Raw genomic sequence first — 22047 nt, 5'->3', positions numbered from 1 at the left:
AACCTCTATAACAGCATGAAGTAAGAACATTATTCAAAGCTACAAAGAACAACAACAAAAAAAACGTTTAACCTCTATAACAGTATGAAGCAGGAACATTATTCAAAGTTCCATATATACATTCTCCCACTATTTATTTCCGTCCCAAGCCTTCTGCCTTCATAAATGCCTCCGCTGCCTCCACCGTCTCAAAATAAAAGTCACTGGAGTTGTAGGTCACCCTTAGCTTTGCTGGATACACCACTCCAATCCGCATTCCACTGTCGTACAATGCCGCCTTCACTTGCGAAAGCCGCTTGCTGCTTTGCCAGTTCCACCATCAAGCCCTGATAGATACAAACATTGGCACCAGCCCATTGCACACCTCGCTCCTTGTTTGCCCAATTCAATACCTTCTCTTTCATGTGATATCTGTGAAAACAGATAATCACTGCCCTTGGCGGCTCGTTTAACAAGGGCTTGGGCCGTAGCGACCGATGAGCACCGTACAATTCATGCTGAGAGTGTTCTTCTCCCTCCCCCATCAGTTCTGCCAACATCTTGGAAAAGTACTGAGTTGGCCTCGGGCCCTCTGCCCCTCTGGCAGGCCCACAATCCTTAAATGTTGTCATCTTGAACGATCTCCATATCCTCCAGCTTTACTTGTAGCTCATTATTGGCCTCAACCACCCTCTGCAGCTCATCTCACATCGAGGTGAGCTGATTGCTGTGCCGCGACATGGCTTCCTTCACACCCTTCATCTTCTCACTCTGTTCCCTTACCTCAGCCGACACCTTTGCAACAGCTACCTTCACTGGGGCAATTGCCTCCTCTACCAATGCCTTCAGTGCTACTGCCATCTCCTTTCTCATCACCTCCATATGCTTTGCAAACTGCTTTTCGAGCTCTAGAGACACCACCTCAGCCATCTTCTCTGCTGTAAGCAGGGCGTCTCCACCTAGCGGTCCGGCCTCTGCCCTCTTATCAGCCCCTGGGCTGGTCCTCGCCCTCGACGGCGAGCTCTCCCTCGCTGCTGTATTATTTTTCACCTTTGTCGGTTCTTAGTCCTTCATGAATTGCCCCAGGACCGGGCATTAAAAGTTCCGAAAAAGAAAAAAAAAATAGACGCCTCAAGCAGGAGTCACCCAATGTGTGACGACCCCTCTGCATGCTGCCTTCGGCTGCCTCGTGTTCTGGGCCCTGCCTCGCTACTAAGGCTGCTTCAAGCACTGATCTCAGTCTCACTACTCCTGCTGCTCCACACTTTGCCTTCAGCCCTGCTGCTCCACACTTTGCCTTCAGCCCTGCTGCTCCACACTTTGCCTTCAGCCCTGCTGCTCCACACTTTGCCTTCAGCCCTGCTGCGCCACACTTTGCCTTCAGCCCTGCTGCTCCACACTTTGCCTTCAGCCCTGCTGCTCCACACTTTGCCTTCAGCCCTGCTGCTCCACACTTTGCCTTCAGCCCTGCTGCTCCACACTTTGCCTTCAGCCCTGCTGCTCCACACTTTGCCTTCAGCCCTGCTGCTCCACACTTTGCCTTCAGCCCTGCTGCTCCACACTTTGCCTTCAGTTCTGCTGCTCCAGCAGCCTCATCCTCTGCCACCGTTTCGGCTGCCCTGCTCCTGGATTCGGGCCTGCTGCCTCGACTGTCTTGTGTTAGACTCCGCCCGCCGTTCCAACTGCTGTGCACTCCAGGCTCGACCCCTCCGCTCTGGCTGCCCAACATTCCTGCGGGGTTTTTCACCGGTTTTAAACCGGTTTCGATTGGCGCCCATTCCTTGGGCCCTAAAGACCGAAAAAGATTGAGGAAAGGCCCCCCCCCCCCCCCCCCCCCAAAAAGGCGAAAATGGCGATAAACATATCTGCCGGCAGGAGCCTCTTCTTCATGCGGCCACTCCGCTCGCTAGCGCCACCAGAAGTTCCGGCAGCAGTCCCATTGTTAATATATTTTGGCAGCTTACCTGGACCAGAACTTTTCTCGCCCCATTGAAGTTGGCACTGTCCCAATTAATTTTTATTCTTGATTGCTCACTGTCCTTTTTCATAACTAACTTAAAGTTTATGGTACAATGATCACTGCCCCATAAATATTCCTCTAATGACACTTGGTCCACTCAACCCCTTATTCTGACAACCACAGAGTCCTTGTTGGACTGTTTGTTTTATAATGGCTCTGTGAAATACATTGGGGCTTTTTATTTTATTAGTAGCATGGTGTAATTACAAATTTTCATTGACAAAACTAAGCCACATAATGGGATATTATGTATTCAAAGTCTAAGAGACATTGATCTCTGCGTGTAGAATTTCTACACCAGAATGGTTTTGCTGTGTAATTCATTTGTTCTTCTCTTGTATGCATTCCTACATAAACATTTAAAATTATACTTTGAGGGTTAATTTGTGTGCATGCATCCTTTCGGCTTTCAGCTTGTTTTCCTTCTCTTTTTACTGTCACTTGTAAAAAAATAATTTAAACTTAATTTAGGAATGTGAGCTTGACAATGTGTTCACTGTTACTATACAGATGGTGGTTAAAACATTCATGGATATGGACCAGGACTCTGAAGATGAAAAACAACAATACCTTCCATTGGCTTTGCATTTGGCTTCGGAATTCTTTCTCAGGAACCCCAATAAAGATGTTCGTCTGCTTGTGGCATGCTGCCTGGCTGATATCTTCAGAATCTATGCTCCAGAGGCTCCATATACTTCTCATGACAAACTTAAGGTAAATGGTGATCGTTTAAACTGGAAAAGATCCACATTCACAGTGAAGATAGAATTAACTGTTCAATCATAGAAAGAATTTTTGTTTGACGACTATGTTGTTTATTTCAAAGAGTGGATTTCTGTAATCCCTGTCACAAATGGTGAAATGGGACCTGGTGGTGTAGTGACAATGTCACTGGACTAGTAATCTAAAGGCCTAAAATAATGCTCTGGGGTTTAAATTTGGTTAGTAAGTCTGGAATTGAAGTTAATCTCAGTAATGGCAACCATAAGAATTGTCATTGATTGTTTTTAAAACCCATCTGGTTCACTAATGTCCTTTTGGGAGAAAAATCTGCCGTCCTTTCCGGTCTGGCCTATATATGACTCTGGACGCACATGGTGGTTGATTCTTAACTGCCCTTTGAATGGTCTCGCAACTTACTCATATCAAAGGCAATTAGGAATGGAGAACAAATGCTGGCCTTGCCATCAACGTCTATCTGTTTAAATCATTTTTTAAAATGTGACCCACCTTGAGTTGTTAATGTGAGGTTGTCCACTTTGGTAACTAAAACAGGAAGGCAGATTATTAACTGAATGGCTACAGATTGAGAGAGGGGAATGTGCAACAAGACCTGGATGTCCTTGTACATCAGTCACTGAAAGTAGCTGCAGGTGCAGCAGGCGATAAAGAAGGCAAATGGCATGTTCGCCTTTATAGCGAGGAAATTTGAGTACAGGAGCAGGGATGTCTTGCTGCAATTATCTCGGGCCTTGGTGAGACCACACCTGGAATATTGTGTGCAGTTTTGGTCTCCTTCTCTGAAGAAGGATGTTCTTCCTAAAGAGAGAGTGACTCCTGGGATGTTGGCACTGACGTATGCGGAAAGGTTGGATCAATTCGGATTATATTGGCTGAAGTTTAGAAGAATGAGAGGGTGTTTCATAGAAAGCTATAAAATTCCAACAAGTCTAGCAGGTAGATGCAGGAAAGATGTTCCCGAAGGTTGGGGACCCTGAACCGGGGGTCACAGTCTAAGAATACAGGTTAAACCATTTAGGACTGAGATGAGGAGAAATCTCTTCACCCAGAGAGTGGTGAGCCTTGGAATTCGAGACCGCAGAAACCAGTTACGGCCAAAACTTTGTATGTTTTCAAGAAAGAATTAGATATAGTTCTTGGCTAAAGGGATCAAAAGATATGGAGGGAAAGTGGGAATAGGTTACTGAGTTGGATGATAAACCATGTTAATGATGAATGGCAGAGCAGGCTCAAAGGAACAAATGGCCGTCTCCTATTTTCTATATTTCTCTGGCCTTTGCCCTTGTAATGAGTTTCTTACGGCCTGTGTGGATAAGGACAAAGTTATGCAGGCTTGGTCAGTAAATTAACCGTGGTTCTGTGATGCAAGAGTCCATTTCAGTGAGTGGACTGAATATTCATGTGGCCGTGGTCGGATACGTTATTGTCTGGTGGGGTGGTGCTGGCAGGGGAGTGGATACTGTTGTCTTCAGCATGACTAGAAACTGGGTTAAGAACAAAATTGTTGTAGGTGAAGGATCAACTTGTTGTGGTCCACCTAGAAATAATGCTCATCCAAAGGAGTTTGAGAATCTATGGTTGCATTTAAAATGTAGGACCTCATCATTAATAATCACTGGATTGTTACCTGAGCCATGTGCAAATTTGTTCAGGGATGAACAGATTAGGAGGTTAAATGCATGGCTAATGGAATACTGCGTGAGTCATGGCTTTCATTTCATGGGGTACTGGGGGAAGAGAAAACTGTTTGGATGTGATGGTCTTAAAATGAAATGGTACCAATGTTCTGACAAAACAAGTAACTGGGACAATAGATAGGGCTTTAAATTCATGGGGTGAGGAAAGGCCAACTTCAAAAACAATCCGAGAAATGTCAACACCACAGAGCAGAGATGTAGGTAGAATGTAGGCAGATGGATCAGGAAAGAACAGGGAGCTTAGCTACAGTAGTAGGACATTGGTAACTCAGCTGATGTCAGGGGAAAAATTGAAGTAAGTTGAAGCTGAAGGCTCAAAATCTGTGCGCGAAGCATGTGCAGCAAAGTAGATGAATTAATGAGGCAGGTAGAAAGTAATGGGTTCGATGTAACCGTTACTTGGGAGACATGGTTGCAGAGTGATCAAGGTTAGGAACTGCATGTTCCAAGATATTTGACTTGACGAAATGGGAAAGGAGAAATGATAACTATGGTTGGAAAGGATGGGATAAAGACAATAGAGAGAAAGGAGCTTGGCTCAAAAAATGAAGATGTAGAATTAGTTTGGGTAGAATGAAGAAATAGCAAGGAGCAGAAAACTGTTGGGAGAGGTCTGGTGGCCTCTAATATGGCTTTAGTATTGATATTTATATGCCTCGTTTGATTAAGTTTCTGGTCAGTAGTAACCTCTAAGATGTTGATGGTGGGAAATTCAGTGTGAGTAGGACAGTTGAGTATGATGGGGAGATGGTTACATCCTCTCTCGATGGGAATGGACATTGCCTGGTACTTGTTTGTTGTCACTCATCAGTCCAAGACTGAATATTGACCAGGTCATCCTTCATATGGACATGGGCTGCTTAGGCATTTGAGGAGCCACGAATGGTGCTGAACATGACCCCGAGGAACCCCTGCAGTGACGTCTTGATGGTTGAGCTGATGAGCCTTCCAACAACTAAACCAGCTTTTTTTTTTTTGTTGGGTGTGACTCCAACTGATTTCCTTCTGATTCTCATTGACTTCAATTTTTCTCGGCCTCATTGATGCCACACAAAGTCACTTACTGTTTTGATGTCAAGGGCAGTCACTCACCTCATTTCTTGATTCCAGTTCTTTTGTTCTTTTTCAACTCTAAATTCTAGTGTGGTCTGAAGCTGAGTGTCCCTGGAAGAACCCAAATTGAGCATCAATGCGCCGAGTATTACAATGTAAAGTGCTGTGTGATCTTTCAGCCTGCCATCATTTTTGCTGATGTTTGAGAGTCCATTGATGGGCTGATAATTTGCTGGATTAGTTATCAATGTAGTGGCTGCGTTGGAATAGATTGGCTTGGGACATGGTTAGTTCTGGAGCACGTGTCTCCGAAACTACTGCTGGAATGTTGTCATGGACTTTGCAGAATCCAGTGATTTTTCTTGATATTACATGGTGTGGGTTGATTTGGCTGAAGTCTTGCATCTGTGATGCTGGGAACCTTGGGGAGAGGCCAAGATGGACCATCCACTTTGCAAAATGCTTCATATCTCTCTCTCTCTCTCTCTCTCTCTCTCTTTCCCCCCCCCCCCAAAAAAAAAACAAATTGTCCTCCACCATTCATTACTCAATGTGGTCAGACTGCAGAATTTTCATCTGACCTGTTGGCTGCCGCGGGATTGCTTAGAAATGTCTGTTGAATCTGTTTCTCTTGTTTGGCATGTGTGTAGTGTAAGTTCACCAGTTGGCACCTCATTTTTAGCTATGCCTGTTACTGCTTTTGGGAATCTGCCCTCCACTGCTCATTGAACCAGAGTTGATCCACTGTTTGATGGTATGGTAGAGTGAAGGATATGCCGGGCAATGGGGTTACAGATTGTGGTTGAATACAATTCCGCTGCTAATGACCCATCTTCAACACTAAACCCATCACTACAATTGGCATTGGAAGTGTAGGAAGATGTTCCAGATACCGCAAGGGATGGGAACTTATCGGTTGGACATCTTGGGTATCAGTGTGATAAACAGGCCAGGGATGATTGGCAATGAGGATGTGAGTTGACTCATATTGAAGAGATACTCGGCACAAATGTTAGTTTGATGGAAGCCACCAAATTATTCTGTCATCAACGCAAAATGCCACACAAAGCTTGTCAAATTCAGTGTTCTGAATGTTTATGCACCAACAAAGGCACACAGGAAAAGATGACATCTGCTGTGAATTGAACATGCTGGGCGAGGAACTAGCTATGATATTAAGGCACTGATCAGTGACTTCAATGCTAAGCTCGACAGCAACCGACGAGAACTGAACAGACTGACCTATTATGATCTCTGTCCAGACACTCAAGTTGTTTGTAGGATCTGGTTGAGGACCAATAACTTCTTGTTTAAAGTAGCCAAAGTTTGTGGTTCAATACTTTGGTAATAGAATAAAACCACAAGATTCTGTAGGTTTCGGACACGCAGAATCAAATCTCACTATACAAGGTCAGAAAGATAAAACAATTTATTGAATCTATCTTGCACTTGAACATTCAGGGTTAATATGAAGTACATATGAGTCAATTGGCAAACTGTGGTCAAACATACCACGTGGCACAATAAATGACTGATGCGATTAAAACAAATTCCACTGATTTTTCAACAACCCACCCAGAAGTCAATAACACTGGCAACCAATCTCACTGAAACACTGCCTCTCTTAAGAAGAACTCCAGTTTTCACCGTCAAAGATCAAGTCTTCGAATTTTCTCCAAAAGTCGGTAAAACTCCGGTGGATTTGAAGATGGCTCACCTTGCAGGGTTTCAATCTTGTTTCCTGAAATTCCATTCTCCTGGACACCAAGCACCGGCTCAACGGCACAGTTTCAGATCTTTGGCTGTGCCGGGTAGAGCACCACTACTCTGAAGGGGTACTTTTGCCCCATAGCCTGGAGTCTGCAACCTTTGGTTGCCCTCTTCACTTCAAGTCTGCTCCCCGCAGCCCTTTTTCTGTTGGGAGCTGCTTCTTTGCTCCTCTTTCTTGTTTTAAATATAAATTTAGAGTACCCAATTCTTTTTTCCAATTAAGGGGCAATTTAGCATGGCCAATTCACCTACCCTGCACATAGGTTGTGGGGTGTGACCCACGCTGACACGGGGGAAGAATGTGCAAATTCCACACGGACAGTGGGCCGGGGTCGAACCCGGGTCCTCAGCGCTGTGAGGCAGCAGTGCTAATCACTGCGCTGCCATGCCGCCCCTGCTCCTCTCTTTCTTAACTGGAATCTATTCCTGTCCTCTGTCTCATACCTGTGCCCCCCCTTTTGGACCTCCTTTTTCCCTCTTCCCTCTTTTCGGACTGTTCCCTGTCCCCTGCCTAGGAACATAGGAATTAGGACCAGTACTTTGAGCCTGCTCCGCCATTCAATCAGATCATGGCTGATCTCTTCCTGGCCTCAAATCCACCTCTCTACCTGTTCCCCATAACTCTTCAACTCGTTTTAAAATCAGAAATGTATATATTTTCCTTTCACTGGTGCTCAGCTCCTGGTCACCTGACCTGGGTTTTTGTGCTTTTTGTCCCCCTCTCTATGCGCAAGCATGCTTGACCTGTCCTGGGTCGAAAGAGGTTAGAAATTACAGAACTGCTGAATGGCACTTATGCAGCCTGGTCCTGGTCTGCACGTGCGTAAGATTTGTTTGGGCTTTGGAGTTATCGACCTCCATGTTCACCATTAAGTTAAGTTGGGTTTCATTACAGATCGTACCTCATGGGTCAGCAGGCACCCTCTACAGAAACGGTACGTGTCTGTTGGTCACCTGTCACAGCAATGGGCTCAGCATGGGATGTTGCTTTTTCAAGCGCAAGGACATCCGCAAATAGACGTAGAGCTATCCAGATGGTAACACCCTAAATGAGATTTGACTATGTATGCATCAGCAACTGATTGAGTACATCCCTGCAAGATATCCGGACTTGTCTTAGTTGAATCTGTGGAACTCAGATTGGACCTCCCATTGCATAAATTTGGGCTATTGAACGCAACCATTTTGTGCGACTGAGTAACTTGTTAGGTGTAATATAATATATAGTAAGCGGTGTGAAATCTAGCTGTGTGTTTGTTTTCTGTTTTTGATTTTCCCCAGAGCCTTGGGTACAGGCACCTGATGATGGGCTTCAAGAAAAATATGCTTAGTAAAATAATTCCGCGTTTATTCTGTAACTGACGGGTTAAAATTCAGAATATAAAAGCAAAATACTGCAGACGCTGGAAATTTGAAATAAAAACAGAAAATGCAGGAAATATTTTGCAGGTCTGGCAGCATCAGTGAAAATAGAAAGAACGGGGGAATATTAGAAATCCAACAGGTGTTGAGCAAGTGAAAGGAGGAGAAAGCATAACAAAGGGAAAGGTCTGTGATAGGACGGAGGACAAGAAAATTAAATGGCATATCACCACTGCCAGTCTGAGTTCAAACCACCCTCCATGTCAAGTAGATCGTGAAAAAGCAATCATGGGGGTGAAACATACAAGCAAGCAAGTAAATTATGGCCCCTCCATGATCCAAATGGGGCTTAGCAATTGCAGGCACTGGCTTCTCGTTGCAAGTGGGAAAATACAGAGTTTGGAAGAGACAGAATCTGAGAGTCACTGTTCCTCACCCAACTAAAAATTTTGTGTCTCCCATGCTTGCTCCTCCATCTCTTCCAATCAGAGGTTTTTCCTCTCGCAGTCGTGCTGCTGTCAGAAACAGAATCTGATTGGTATGAAATGGTTACTGGACAGATGTAACCATTTCACAAAATTCTGCAGCACAGTGGCGGCTATTTGATCCATCGTTTCGATGCAAACTTTTTGCAGGAGTTATCCAAATTATTCGAGACTCCCGACCATCTAGCCCCCTTGCGGGGTTGCAGAGTTACAGGGATAGGGCGGGGAGAATGGGCCTCCATAGGGTGCTCTTTCAGGGGGGTCAGTGCAGACCCAGTGGGCCGAGTGTCTTCCTTCTGCACTGGGATTCTATGATTACCCCTGAACCCATGGGATCTTAGTTTGTGTATTAACCTTTCGTGCCGCACCTTATCAAATGCCTTCTGGAAGTCCAACTACACTTGCATCCCAATTATCCACTTTGCTTGTTACATCTTCAGAAAACTCAGCAAAACACTATTTACCCTTCATAAACCAGGCTGAATCTGATGGTTCGCGTTAGGACTTTACAAATGACCCGTTACTACTAGGTAAATTGGACATTCTGAATTCTCCCTCTTGTGTACCCGAACAGGTGGCGGAATGTGGCGACTAGGGGATTTTCACAGTAACTTCATTGCAGTGTTAATGTAAGCCTACTTTTGACAATAAAGATTATTATTATTACTTCATTAATAATGGATTCCTGCAATTTCCCAATGCCAGGCGTTAACTGGTCTGTAGTTTCCTACTTTCCCTAATGTTCAGAATCTGAACATTCCTACTTCCTTTCTGAACAGGCTCATTGCATTAACCTTTTTGCAATCCATTAGAACGTTGTCAGAATCCAGGGAATTTGGAATATTATAAGCAATGCCCCCACCATCTCTGCTGCCACTTCTTTTAGGGTGTAGGCCATTAGGCCCTGGAGACTTGTCAGACTTTAATCCCTATAGTTTGCTCAATACCTTTTTGCCAGTTATGCTGATTATTTGAAGTTCTTTTTCAACAACCTCTGCATAATCTGTTACTTTGGGATCATTCTAGTGTCCGCCACAGTGAAAACCGAGGCAAAATATTGATTTGATGTCTGCTATTTGTGTGCCCCATTATTAACTCCCCAGTCTTATCCTCTAAGAGACCAATATTTTTTACCCCTGCTGTCTGCACTGAGTATTTCCAGCATTTTCTGTTTTATTCCAATTTATAATATGTCATAATCTTTCGCATGAGAAATTCTCTCAGAATTTGTTAATATCAATGTCCAAATTGAACTGTGATACATAATATCTGATGTTCTGATAGCTGCTTTATTTTATGTAATGGCAACACTTTCCCTAATTTTGTACCGTTTGTTTTATCATGCAGTGTGTGGATGGTGCAAAATGAAAAGGGCTGGTTGAATTATGTGCAACATAGACACTATGCTTCCACACATTATTTGCACAGGCCGTTTGTGGGTACAATTGGGGAAGAGGAAAGTTCATGTTAAGTGCTAGGGCTTTGTGTGGGAGCAACATGCAAGAATTGGAGATCATGTTCTATTGAATACTTGGATGGAATAACATGAGGAAAGAGTAGGGAAGTGGGACTAAGTGGGTAGCCCTTTCAAAGAGCCATTGCAAGCCTGATGGGCGGAGTGGCATTCTTTGTGCTGTATCATGTTAGAATTCTGTTCAATATGTGCCCTAACCGATCTGCATTTTCATGTATATGATTAAGGAGCAGACTCGGCCAGTCTGCCTCTGGATCCTGCTCCACCATTTTTAAAAAAAAATCATGGCTGATCTGATGGTAACCTCAAATTTGCATCCTGCCTACCCCTGATCACCTATCACACCCTTGCTTACCAAGAATCTATGACCAATCCCTCAAAAATATTCAAAAACTCTGCTTCCACCACCTTTTCAGGAAGAGTGGAAAAAAAAATTGCCTCATCTCAGTTTTAAATGGGCGACCCCTTATTTTTAAACAGTAGTGTCTAGTTTTAGATTCTCCCACAAGAGGACACCGGCTCTCCATATCCACCCTGTCACGACCCCTTGGAATCTTGGACATTTCAATGAAATCACTTCTTATTCTTCCAAAGTTCAGCAGATACAAGCCTTGCCCGTCCAACCTTTCCTCGCAAGACAGCCCACTCATCCAAGTATTAATCTGGTAAACTGCCTCTGAATTGCTTCTTTTCGTATGTTATTTTGTTTCCCTAACGCTGAACAAGGTGGGTCATTCTATGGTTTGTAGAGGGTGAATTCTATTCAAAAGCTTCCAGAATCTTCCCCAGATTCTGAACATTAGGTTTTTATCTCTAAAACATAATGCAATGGCAAATGGGTCACATGATGATGTTGACTTCGGCTTTCTACAAAAAATAGTCGTGTTTAAAATTAGTTTCCGTCTGGCTCTGTTGATGTATAATGGACCTTCGTAGATACTAGTTTGCACAAAATCTGATTCAAATTTTCCAATCCAATCTGACACTCAACAGAAATCTCCTCCCGCTCCTAACCTCTTCCCATCCTACAATTCTATTCCCTTAATCCTTGTATATCTATTCAGACATTTGTTAAATGCATAAATTATTTTTGCATCAACACACCCTGTGGCAGCATGTCTCTGTTCAAAATTATTCCTATGTTCTTGACTTGACCTCCTTCTGATTATCTTACATTTATGCCACCTTGTTCTTGACTCGGTCTGGCTTCAATTTTACCATGTTTTAAAAAATAAATTTAGAGTACCCAATTATTTTCTTCCAATTAAGGGGCAATTTTGCATGGCCAATTGACCTAACCTGCACATCTTTGGGTTGTGACCCATGCAGACACTGGGAGAATGTGCAAACTCCACCCGGACAGTGACCTGGGGCTGGGATCAAACCGGGGTCCTTGGCGTCGGGAGGCAGCAGTGTCACTTTTACCATTTTGAACCCTTATGTTTCTTGAGAGATATCTTGCAGGTCCACTATTAGCTTTCTCTTTTCAAAGAGAAAAGAACTGCTGATGGTTCTATTATTGATAGCTGTACCCTCAATTCTGATTAAATTCATAATGCATCTTGTTTGGACATTGGGATGGCATAGTGGGTAACACTGCTGCCTCACAGCGCCAGGGACCCGGGTTCAATTCCGGCTTTAGGTGATTATGTGGAATTTGCACATTCTCCCTGTGTCTGTGTAGATTTCCTCTGGGTGCTCTGTTTCCTCCAACAGTCCAAAGATGTGCAGGTTCGGTGGATTTGCCATGCTAAATTGTCCAGTAGTGTTCAAAAGTTAGACAGGGTTAGGAACAGGGCGAGCAATGTGGGCCTAGGTTAGTTGTTTTGGAGAGTCAGCACAGACTTGATGGACTGAATGGCATCCTGCATTGTCAGGATTTCTATGAAAATTCTTCTGTGCTTCAGATGGAGGCAAAATCTGCACGTTATACCCCAAATATGATGTAGCATAACCGACATCTTTGACTTTGATTAATACTTGAGATGTGGACATGGCTGTTGAGGCTGATTGTTCATCCCAGTTATTATTGAAAGCCTGCTTCTCAACCTTGTCCCTCACCTGAGGTGTGGTGATCCTCAGGTTAAATCACCACCAGTCAGCTCACAACCCTCAAAAGGGTAAGCAGCTCATGGTCATCTGGGATTATGGTACTTAGCCTTTGCACAGAATCTGATTCAAAGTTGCCCTACTACAGTCCATGTTGATTTTCTTGGTGTGGTTTGATACAGGGGGCATTTGTGAGACTGGAGCCACCTACAGGTCAATCTGGGTAAGGATGGCATGTTGTGTTTCCTGAAAGACTTTACTTGTGTGTTTTATTTGCAGATTTTATAGAACTATATTCAGATTCTCAAACTACGAAAATGAGATTGGCACTCAAATTATCTGGAGCAGTAAACTAGTAACACAACAATATTCACAAAAGTAGGGACAGTTTGATGGGTGAGTGAGACTTGATTTGGGTCAGGAGATGAGCAGCAGAGTTTTCTTTGTTCCTCGATGGTGGGTATTGTTGGCAATGCCAGCATTTAAGGGGGAGCTGGACCAGTTTTGGGGGGAAGGGTGAGGAGTGAGGCTCTACATCGGGCCAACTCAAACATCCTGCTGTGCAAGGCTCAGCTTGATTCAGTTCAAGGTGGTGTGCAGGGCGTATCTGACTCAGACTAGGATGAGTGTTTTTTTCTCGGGGGTAGAACATGGGTGCGAACGGTGTTCTCTGGGTCCGGTGAATCATACCCTTATGTTCTGGTCGTGTCCTAAACTTGTTCGCTTTTGGGTCTCCTTCTTTAACGCAATGTCAGGAATTCTTGGTATCGAAGTGGAACCTTGTCCACTTTTGACCATTTTCGGTTCTCAGCCTCGCCGGTGCTGCAGACAGGAGTGAAGGCAGATGTCCTTGCCTTTGCCTCGTTGATAGCCCAGAGGTGAGTTCTGCTGGGATGAGGTTCTCCCATGCCGCCCAGCACTTCGGCATGGCTTGGTAGTCTAATGGATTATATCTTGAGAAGTACACCATTAGAGGGTCAGTGGAAGGATTTTATTCAAGGCAGCCATTTGTTTCCTTTTTTAGAGAGTCACCGTCAGCTGTTGTGGGGTGGCGGGAGGAGTTACTAGTTATCAGTTGGGGGGGGGGGGGGAGAGTTTCTTTGTTTTAGTTATAGGTGTAAAGGGGTGGGGTTAATAGGGTTATTTAAAAACATATATATATTTTATTAAAGTTTTTCGATCAAAAAGAATTTTCCATTTTACAACTTTGTAACAAAATGTACATTGACCGTTATTTAAATAATATATTAACTAACAGCAAGTGGCGAAAACGAAGAAAGAAGAAAAAAAAAGAAATAGTAAGACTGAAAAAATAAATATAACCAACTAGCATGTAACAAAAACCCAAATGCCACCCCGGGTTGCTGCTGCTGTCTTTCCTGTTTTCCCTTATCGCTCTGCGAGATAGTCGAGGAACGGTTGCCACCGCCTGGTGAACCCCTGAGCCGAACCTCTTAGTGCGTACTTTATTCGCTCCAATTTTATAAACCCTGCCATGTCGTTTATCCAGGCCTCCACGCCCGGGGGTTTAGCTTCTTTCCACATAAGTAGAATCCTTCGCCGGGCTACTAGGGACGCAAAGGCCAAAACATCGGCCTCTCTCGCCTCCTGCACTCCCGGCTCTTCTGCAACCCCAAATATAGCCAACCCCCAGCTTTGTTCGACCCGGACCCCCACCACCTTTGAAATCACTCTTGCCACACCCACCCAGAACCATGCAATACCGGACATGACCAGAACATGTGGGTGTGGTTCGCTGGGCTTCCCGCGCACCTCCCGCACCTATCCTCCACTCCAAAAAATCTGCTCAGCCTTGCTCCTGTCATATGCGTCCTGTGTAGAACCTTGAATTGGATCAGGCTGAGCCTGGCACACGAGGACGAAGAGTTTACCCTACTTAGGGCATCTGCCCACAGCCCCCCCTCAATCTCGTCCCCCAGCTCCTCCCATTTACCCTTCAGCTCCTCTACCATCGTCTCCCCCTCGTCTCTCATTTCCCTGTATATATCGGACACTTTACCATCACCAACCCATGCCCCCGAAATCACTCTGTCCTGGATCCCTTGCGCCGGGAGCTGCGGAAATTCCCTCACCTGTTGCCTCACAAATGCCCTCACTTGCATATATCGGAATGCATTCCCAGGTGGCAACTCTTTTCCTGCCAGTGCTCCCAGACTCGCGAACGTCCCGTCCAAGAACAAGTCCTTCAGCTTCACAATTCCTGCTCGCTGCCAAGATTGAAATCCCCCATCTATCCTTCCCGGGACGAACCTGTGATTGTTCCTTATCGGGGACCACACCGAGGCACCCGTCACTCCCCTATGTCGTCTCCACTGCCCCCAAATCTTCAAAGTTGCCACCACCACTGGGTTTGTGGTGTATTTTTTCGGGGAGAACGGTAACGGCGCCGTTGCCAGTGCTTTTAAACTAGTTCCCCTACAGGACGCCATCTCCAGCCTTTTCCACGCCGCTCCTTCTTCTTCCCTCATCCACTTACATATCATAGACACGTTGGCGGCCCAATAATAATCACTCAGACTCGGCAGTGCCAGTCCCCCTCTATCCCTACTGCGCTGCAGGAACCCCCTCTTTACCCTTGGGGTCTTTCCAGCCCACACAAAGCTCATAATGCTCCTATCCACCTTCTTGAAAAAGGCCTTTGTAATCAGTATGGGGAGGCACTGAAACACAAAAAGAAACCTCGGGAGGACCGCCATTTAACCGCCTGCACCCTACCCGCCAATGACAAGGGGCACCATGTCCAACCTCTTAAAGTCCTCCTCCATCTGCTCTACCAGTCGTGTCAAGTTACGTTTATGCAAGGTTCCCCAGTTCCTGGACACCTGGATCCCTAGATATCGGAAGTCCCTTGCTACTCTCCTCAGCGGCAGATCGTCTATTCCCCTGCCCTGTTCCCCGGGGTGCATCACAAATAATTCACTCTTTCCCATATTCAATTTGTATCCCGAGAACTCTACAAACTCCGAGTGTCTGCATTATCTCAGGCATCCCCTCCACTGGGTCCGCCACATATAGCAGCAAATCATCCGCATATAATGACACCCGATGCTCCTCTCCTCCTCTAAGCACCCCTCTCCACTTCTTAGAGCCCCTCAGCGCTATGGCCAATGGCTCAATTGCCAACGCGAACAGTAACGGGGACAGGGGGCACCCCTGTCTTGTGCCCCTATGTAATCGGAAATAGTCGGATCGTTGCCTGTTTGTAACCACGCTTGCCACCGGGGCCCCGTACAGGAGCTGAACCCATCTGATGAACCCCTCTCCAAATCCAAATCTCTTCAGTACCTCCCACAGGTAATCCCACTCCACTCTATCGAATGCCTTCTCTGCATCCATCGCCACCACTATCTCTGCCTCCCCCTCTGGTGGGGGCATCATCATCACCCCCAGCAACCTTTGTATATTGGCATTCAATTACCTCCCTTCAACAAACCCTGTCTGGTCGCCATGTACCACCCCTGGGACACAGTCCTCTATCCTTGTCGCCATCACTTTGGCCAGTAACCTGGCATCTACATTTAGGAGGGAGATGGGCCTGTATGACCCGCACTGCAGCGGGTCTTTGTCTCGTTTCAGGATCAACGATATCGTCGGGGGTAGTGTTCCCCTTTCCTTAGCCTCATTGAAGGTTCTCGTCAGAAGTGGGGCCAGTAGGTCCACATATTTCCTGTTAAATTCCACCGGGAACCCATCTGGTCCCGGGGCCTTTCCTGCCTGCATGTTCCCGATTGCTTTTACCACCTCCTCCACCTCAATCTGCGCTCCCAGTCCTGTCACCTCCTGCTCCTCAACCCTCGGGAACTCCAACTGATCCAGGAAATGTATCATTCCCTCTTTCCCATCCGGGGGTTGGGACTTATACAGCCTCTCATAAAATGACTTAAACACCCCGTTCACCCTCTCTGCCCTCTGTTCCATCCTTCCCTCCCCGTCCCTGACTCCTCCGATCTCTCTCGCCACCCCCCTCTTCCTAAGTTGTTGGGCCAGCAGTTGGCTCGCCTTTTCCCCATATTCGTATTGTATTCCCTGTGCCTTCCTCCACTGCGTCTCCGCCTTACCCGTGGTCAGCAGGTCTATGTCCGTGTGTAGTCTCCGTCTTTCCCTGTATAGCCCTTCATCCGGGGCCTCCGCATATTGCCTATCCACCCTCAGAATCTCCCCAATCAGTCTCTCCCTTTCGTTACCCTCTTGTTTCCCCTTGTGGGCCCTTATGGAAATCAGCTCCCCCCTAACCACCGCCTTCAGCGCCTCCCATACTACTCCCACCTGGACCTCTCCATCATCATTGACCTCTAGGTATCTTTCAATACATCCCCTCACCCTTCCCCATATCCCCTCATCCGCCAACAGTCCCATGTCTAATATCTCCAAAGTGGGCGCTGCTCCTTCTCCTCTCCTAGATCTAGATCTACCCAATGTGGGGCGTGATCTGAAACGGCTATAGCCGAATATTCCGTTCCTGTCACTTTCGGGATCAGCGCTCTTCCCAGGACAAAAAAGTCTATCCGGGAGTACACTTTATGGACGTGGGAGAAGAAGGAAAACTCTTTACTCCTCGGTCTAGCAAATCTCCAGGGATCTACTCCTCCCATCTGCTCCATAAACCCCTTGAGCACCTTGGCCGCTGCCGGCCTCCTCCCGGTCCTAGATCTGGACCGGTTCAGCCCTCCGCCCTGGGTCCAGCACCGTGTTGAAGTCCCCCCCATTACCAAATTTCCCATCTCTAGGTCCGGGATGCGCCCCAACATACGCTTCATAAAACCCGCGTCATCCCAGTTCGGGGCTTATACGTTCACCAGCACCACCGCCTCACCTTGCAATCTGCCACTCACCATCACGTACCTGCCCCCACTGTCCACCACTATGGTCTTAGCCTCAAACGATACCCGTTTCCCCACCAGTATTGCCACCCCTCTATTTTTCGCATCTAAGCCTGAGTGGAATACCTGTCCCAACCATCCTTTCCTTAATCTGACCTGATCCACCAATTTCAGGTGCGTCTCCTGAAGCATAACCACATCCGCCTTCAGTCTCTTTAGGTGCGCAAATACCCTTACCCTCTTAATCGGCCCATTCAACCCTCTCACGTTCCACGTGATCAACCGGGTTGGGGGGCTCTTTACCCCCCTCCCCCCATCGTCGACGAGCCATCCCTTTTTTTAAACCAGCTCCTCACCCGGGTCCCACGCTCCCGTTTGTCCCCCAGACGGCTCCCTCCCATCCCATCCCGTATCAGCTCCCCCTTCCCCTCAGCAGCAGCAACCCCCCCCGCTAGATTCCCTTCTAGCTTGATTGCTCCTCCCATATTGCTTCCGGGAGTCAGCAAACTCTGGCTGACCTCTGCTTCCCCCGTTTACCCTTGGCCTCCCTGCGTGTGAGGTCCCCTTCCTTCCTGCGCCCACTTTTCCCGCCACAGTTTCCATAGCGCGGGAACAAAGCCCGCGCTTCCCTTTCACCCCGCCCCTAATGGCGCAGCTCCCTGTCCCCTTCCCCACCGGCGCCCACATTTCTTCCTGTGTCCCTTTGGGGGGGGGGGGGGGGGGGGGGGAATTCTCCCGTCTAACATTTTTACAGACAAGCCCCCCCCCCCTTTACAATTCCTTGCCACCACCTCGCTACTTCTTTCCAAACATCCATTCCTCAAATCTAGTCCAACTTCTCTTCTTGAATAAATGTCCACGCCTCCTCTGCCGCCTCGAAGTAGTGGTGTTTGCCCTGGTGTGTAACCCACAGTCTCGCCGGCTGCAACATTCCAAATTTCACTTTCTTCCTGTGGAGCACCACCTTGGCCCGATTGAAACTCGCCCTCCTTCTCGCCACCTCCGCACTCCAATCTTGGTACACGCGGATCACCGCGTTCTCCCATCTGCTACTCGGTGTCTTCTTAGCCCACCTCCCTGTCCTTGTAGCGATGGAACCTCACCACTATTGCTCGCGGTATTTCCCCTGCCTCTGGTCTTCTCACGAGGACCCGGTATGCTCCCTCCACTTCCAGGGGGCCCGTCGGGGCCTCAGCTCCCATTAAAGTATGGAGCATCGTACTCACATACGCCCCAACATCCACTCCCTCTGTCCCTTCGGGAAGACCCAAAATCCTTAAATTCTTCCTCCTCGAGCTATTTTCCAGGGCTTCCAGCCTTTCTGTGCACCTCTTATGTAGTGCCTCGTGCGTCTCCGTCTTCACCACTAAGCCCTGTATCTCGTCTTCATTCTCGGCAGCCTTTGCCTTCACTCCACGGAGCTCCATCGCCTGAATCTTTTGTGTCTCCTTCAATCCCTCAATCGCCAGCAACATCGGCGCCAGCACCTCCTTCTTGAGCTCCTCCACACATCGCCGGAGGAACTCCTGCTGTTCCAGGCCCCATACCACCTGGGCTCCCTCAGCCGCCATCTTGCTTCTCCCTTCTCTTCTCTGTCGCTGCTCCAGAGGATCCTCCGCAATCTGGCCACTACTATCGCTTCTTTCCATCCACACCCGGGGGGACTCCTTCCTTTGTCGCCTCACACTGGGTTTAGCCGTGAAAAATTTCCGTTGGGGCTCCCGATAAGAGCCCAAATGTCCGTTAAAACGGGAGGTACCGAAACGTCCGACTTAGCTGGTCATCGCCACAACCGGAAGTCTTAATAGGGTTATTAATGTGTGAATGTGTTATTCATGTACTGTATGGATTTGGCAGTTGGTGTAGATTTATTCTGTAATGAAAAATTATTTTGTCATAAAAATATTTTTAAAAAGGCATGTAATCAATCCATACTTCCCATATTCTTAGAGGAAATATATTTTCTCTTGGTGTGTTTTTGTTTTGCGCAGGCTTTTTTGAGAACATATTAGATGTGCTAAATGAAGGGCAGCGCAGTGGTTAGCACTGCTGTCTCAAGGCGCCGAGGTCCCAGGTTCGATCCCGGCTCTGGGTCACTGTCCATGTGGAGTTTGCACATTCTCCCTGTATTTGCGTGGGTTTCACCCCCACAACCCAAAAGATGTGCAGGGTAGGTGGATTGGCCACGCTAAAATTACCCCTTAATTGGAAGAAATGAATTGGGTACTCTAAATCTAAAAAGAAGTGTGCTAAAAGAGAGATAGCTGTATGGTACACTACATTCGTTCCTCGTATTTTGACCACCTGTGCGTACTCAGTGCAGATTAGGTAACTGCTTTGTTGAACATCTCGCTGTCCACAAATGCGATTATGATCTCTGTATATTTTTCCACTTGAAATTTCCTTCCCATTGTTTAACCTTTGAGTTTGGCCTCCTGCTTCGCTTTAATCAACTTCAACAACCTCAGGAAGAGCATCAAATGTTATTTCTAGGGATTTCCCCATTTCTTTTACAGCAGGATATTATTGTTTATGTGACTTATGCCAGGAGGAGGAGGTTTTATGTTTTGAATATAGTTTGCCAGAGTACAGCTTGATGTGCCTACTTATTTTGTTTTTAGGATAGGGATGTCAGCAAGATATTCAGAAATATCTCTTTTCAGTTCTGCATTTGGGTGAATTATTTCTTATTCTCCTTGTTTGTTTTATCTTGTGTGAATCATTGCTGTAGCTATTTTGAAATTGTCTTAGTTGCTTTGTCGTCTTTTTATTTCTTTGTCTTCCTGTTGGTTCTCTGAATTTTTAAAAAAAAATATCATGTAAAAGTGTTCTGCCTTATTTTTTTTTTTTAAAATATTTTATTGAAAATTTTTGGTCAACCATCACAGTATATTGTGTATCCTTTACACAATAATATAACAGTATAAAAAACAATGACCTGTTTTATAAACAAAGAATAAATAATATATAACAAAAACGAAAACGAAAACTAAATGGCAACTGCCTTGTCTCAGATAAACACTCTCCAAAAATATGATTTAACAGTCCAATATACAATTATTTATAGCAACGACCTATACATATTATACATATATATTAACAACCCTGAGAGTCCTTCTGGTTCCCCCCCCCCCCCCCCCCCCTCCCCTCCCCCCCCCCCCTTGGCTGCTGCTGCTACCTTCTTCTTTTCCATTCCCTCTATCTTTCTGTGAGGTATTCGACGAACGGTTGCCACCGCCTGGTGAACCCTTGAGCTGATCCCCTTAGGACGAACTTAATCCGTTCCAGCTTTATAAACCCTGCCATGTCATTTATCCAGGTCTCCACACCCGGGGGCTTGGCTTCCTTCCACATCAACAGTATCCTGCGCCGGGCTACTAGGGACGCAAAGGCCAAAATATCGGCCTCTCTCGCCTCCTGCACTCCTGGCTCTTGTGCAACCCCAAATATAGCCAACCCCCAGCTTGGTTCGACCTGGACCCCCACCACCTTCGAAAGCACCTTTGCCACCCCCACCCAGAACCCCTGTAGTGCCGGGCATGACCAGAACATGTGGGTGTGATTCGCTGGACTTCTCGAGCATCTCGCGCACCTATCCTCTACCCCAAAAAATTTACTGAGCCGTGCTCCAGTCATATGCGCCGTGTAACACCTTAAATTGAATCAGGCTTAGCCTGGCACACGAGGACGATGAGTTTACCCAACTTAGGGCATCCGCCCACAGCCCCTCCTCAATCTCCTCCCCCAGCTCTTCCCATTTCCCTTTCAGCTCATCTACCATAATCTCCCCCTCGCCCCTCATTTCCCTATATATATCTGACACCTTACCGTCCCCCACCCATGTCTTTGAGATCACTCTGTCCTGCACCTCCTGCATCGGGAGCTGCGGGAATTCCCTCACCTGTTGCCTCGCAAAAGCCCTCAGTTGCATATACCGGAATGCATTCCCTTGGGGCAACCCATATTTCTCGGTCAGCGCTCCCAGACTTGCGAACTTCCCATCCACAAACAGATCTTTCAGTTGCGTTACTCCTGCTCTTTGCCATATTCCAAATCCCCCATCCATTCTCCCCGGGGCAAACCTATGGTTATTTCTTATCGGGGACCCCACCAAGGCTCCCGTCTTTCCCCTATGCCATCTCCACTGTCCCCAAATTTTCAAAGTCGCCACCACCACCGGGCTTGTGGTGTATTTCTTCGGTGAGAACGGCAATGGGGCCGTCACCATGGCTTGTAGGCTAGTCCCCCTACAGGACGCCCCCTCCAATCTCTTCCACGCCGCTCCCTCCTCTTACTCACCATTGAGATATTGGCGGCCCAGTAGTACTCACTTAGGCTCGGTAGTGCCAGCCCTCCCTATCCCTACTACGCTGTAAGAATCCCTTCCTCACTCTCGGGGTCTTCCCGGCCCACACAAAACTCATGATACTCTTTTCGATCCTTTTGAAAAAAGCCTTCGTGATCACCACCGGGAGGCACTGAAACACAAAGAGGAATCTCGGGAGGACTACCATTTTAACCGCCTGCACCCTCCATGCCAGTGACAGGGATACCATGTCCCATCTCTTGAAGTCCT

The 22047-nt window shown here is 46.7% G+C and overlaps 1 protein-coding gene across 4 annotated transcripts in view; it reads left to right on the top strand.

Moving 5' to 3' along the window:
• Nucleotides 1-22047, top strand: part of pds5a (PDS5 cohesin associated factor A) — a 326590-nt gene that overhangs the window by 17582 nt on the left and 286961 nt on the right. For all 4 annotated transcript variants that reach the window (XM_072496600.1, XM_072496598.1, XM_072496601.1 and 1 more), the window contains exon 3: nucleotides 2510-2713. In XM_072496600.1, the coding sequence (XP_072352701.1) occupies nucleotides 2510-2713 (204 nt within the window). The remainder of the gene's footprint in view (nucleotides 1-2509; nucleotides 2714-22047) is intronic.

The sequence above is a fragment of the Scyliorhinus torazame genome, chromosome 3 (genome assembly GCF_047496885.1).
Source record: "Scyliorhinus torazame isolate Kashiwa2021f chromosome 3, sScyTor2.1, whole genome shotgun sequence".
NCBI lineage: Eukaryota > Metazoa > Chordata > Chondrichthyes > Carcharhiniformes > Scyliorhinidae > Scyliorhinus > Scyliorhinus torazame.
This window is presented reverse-complemented; position numbering and strand designations above follow the sequence as displayed.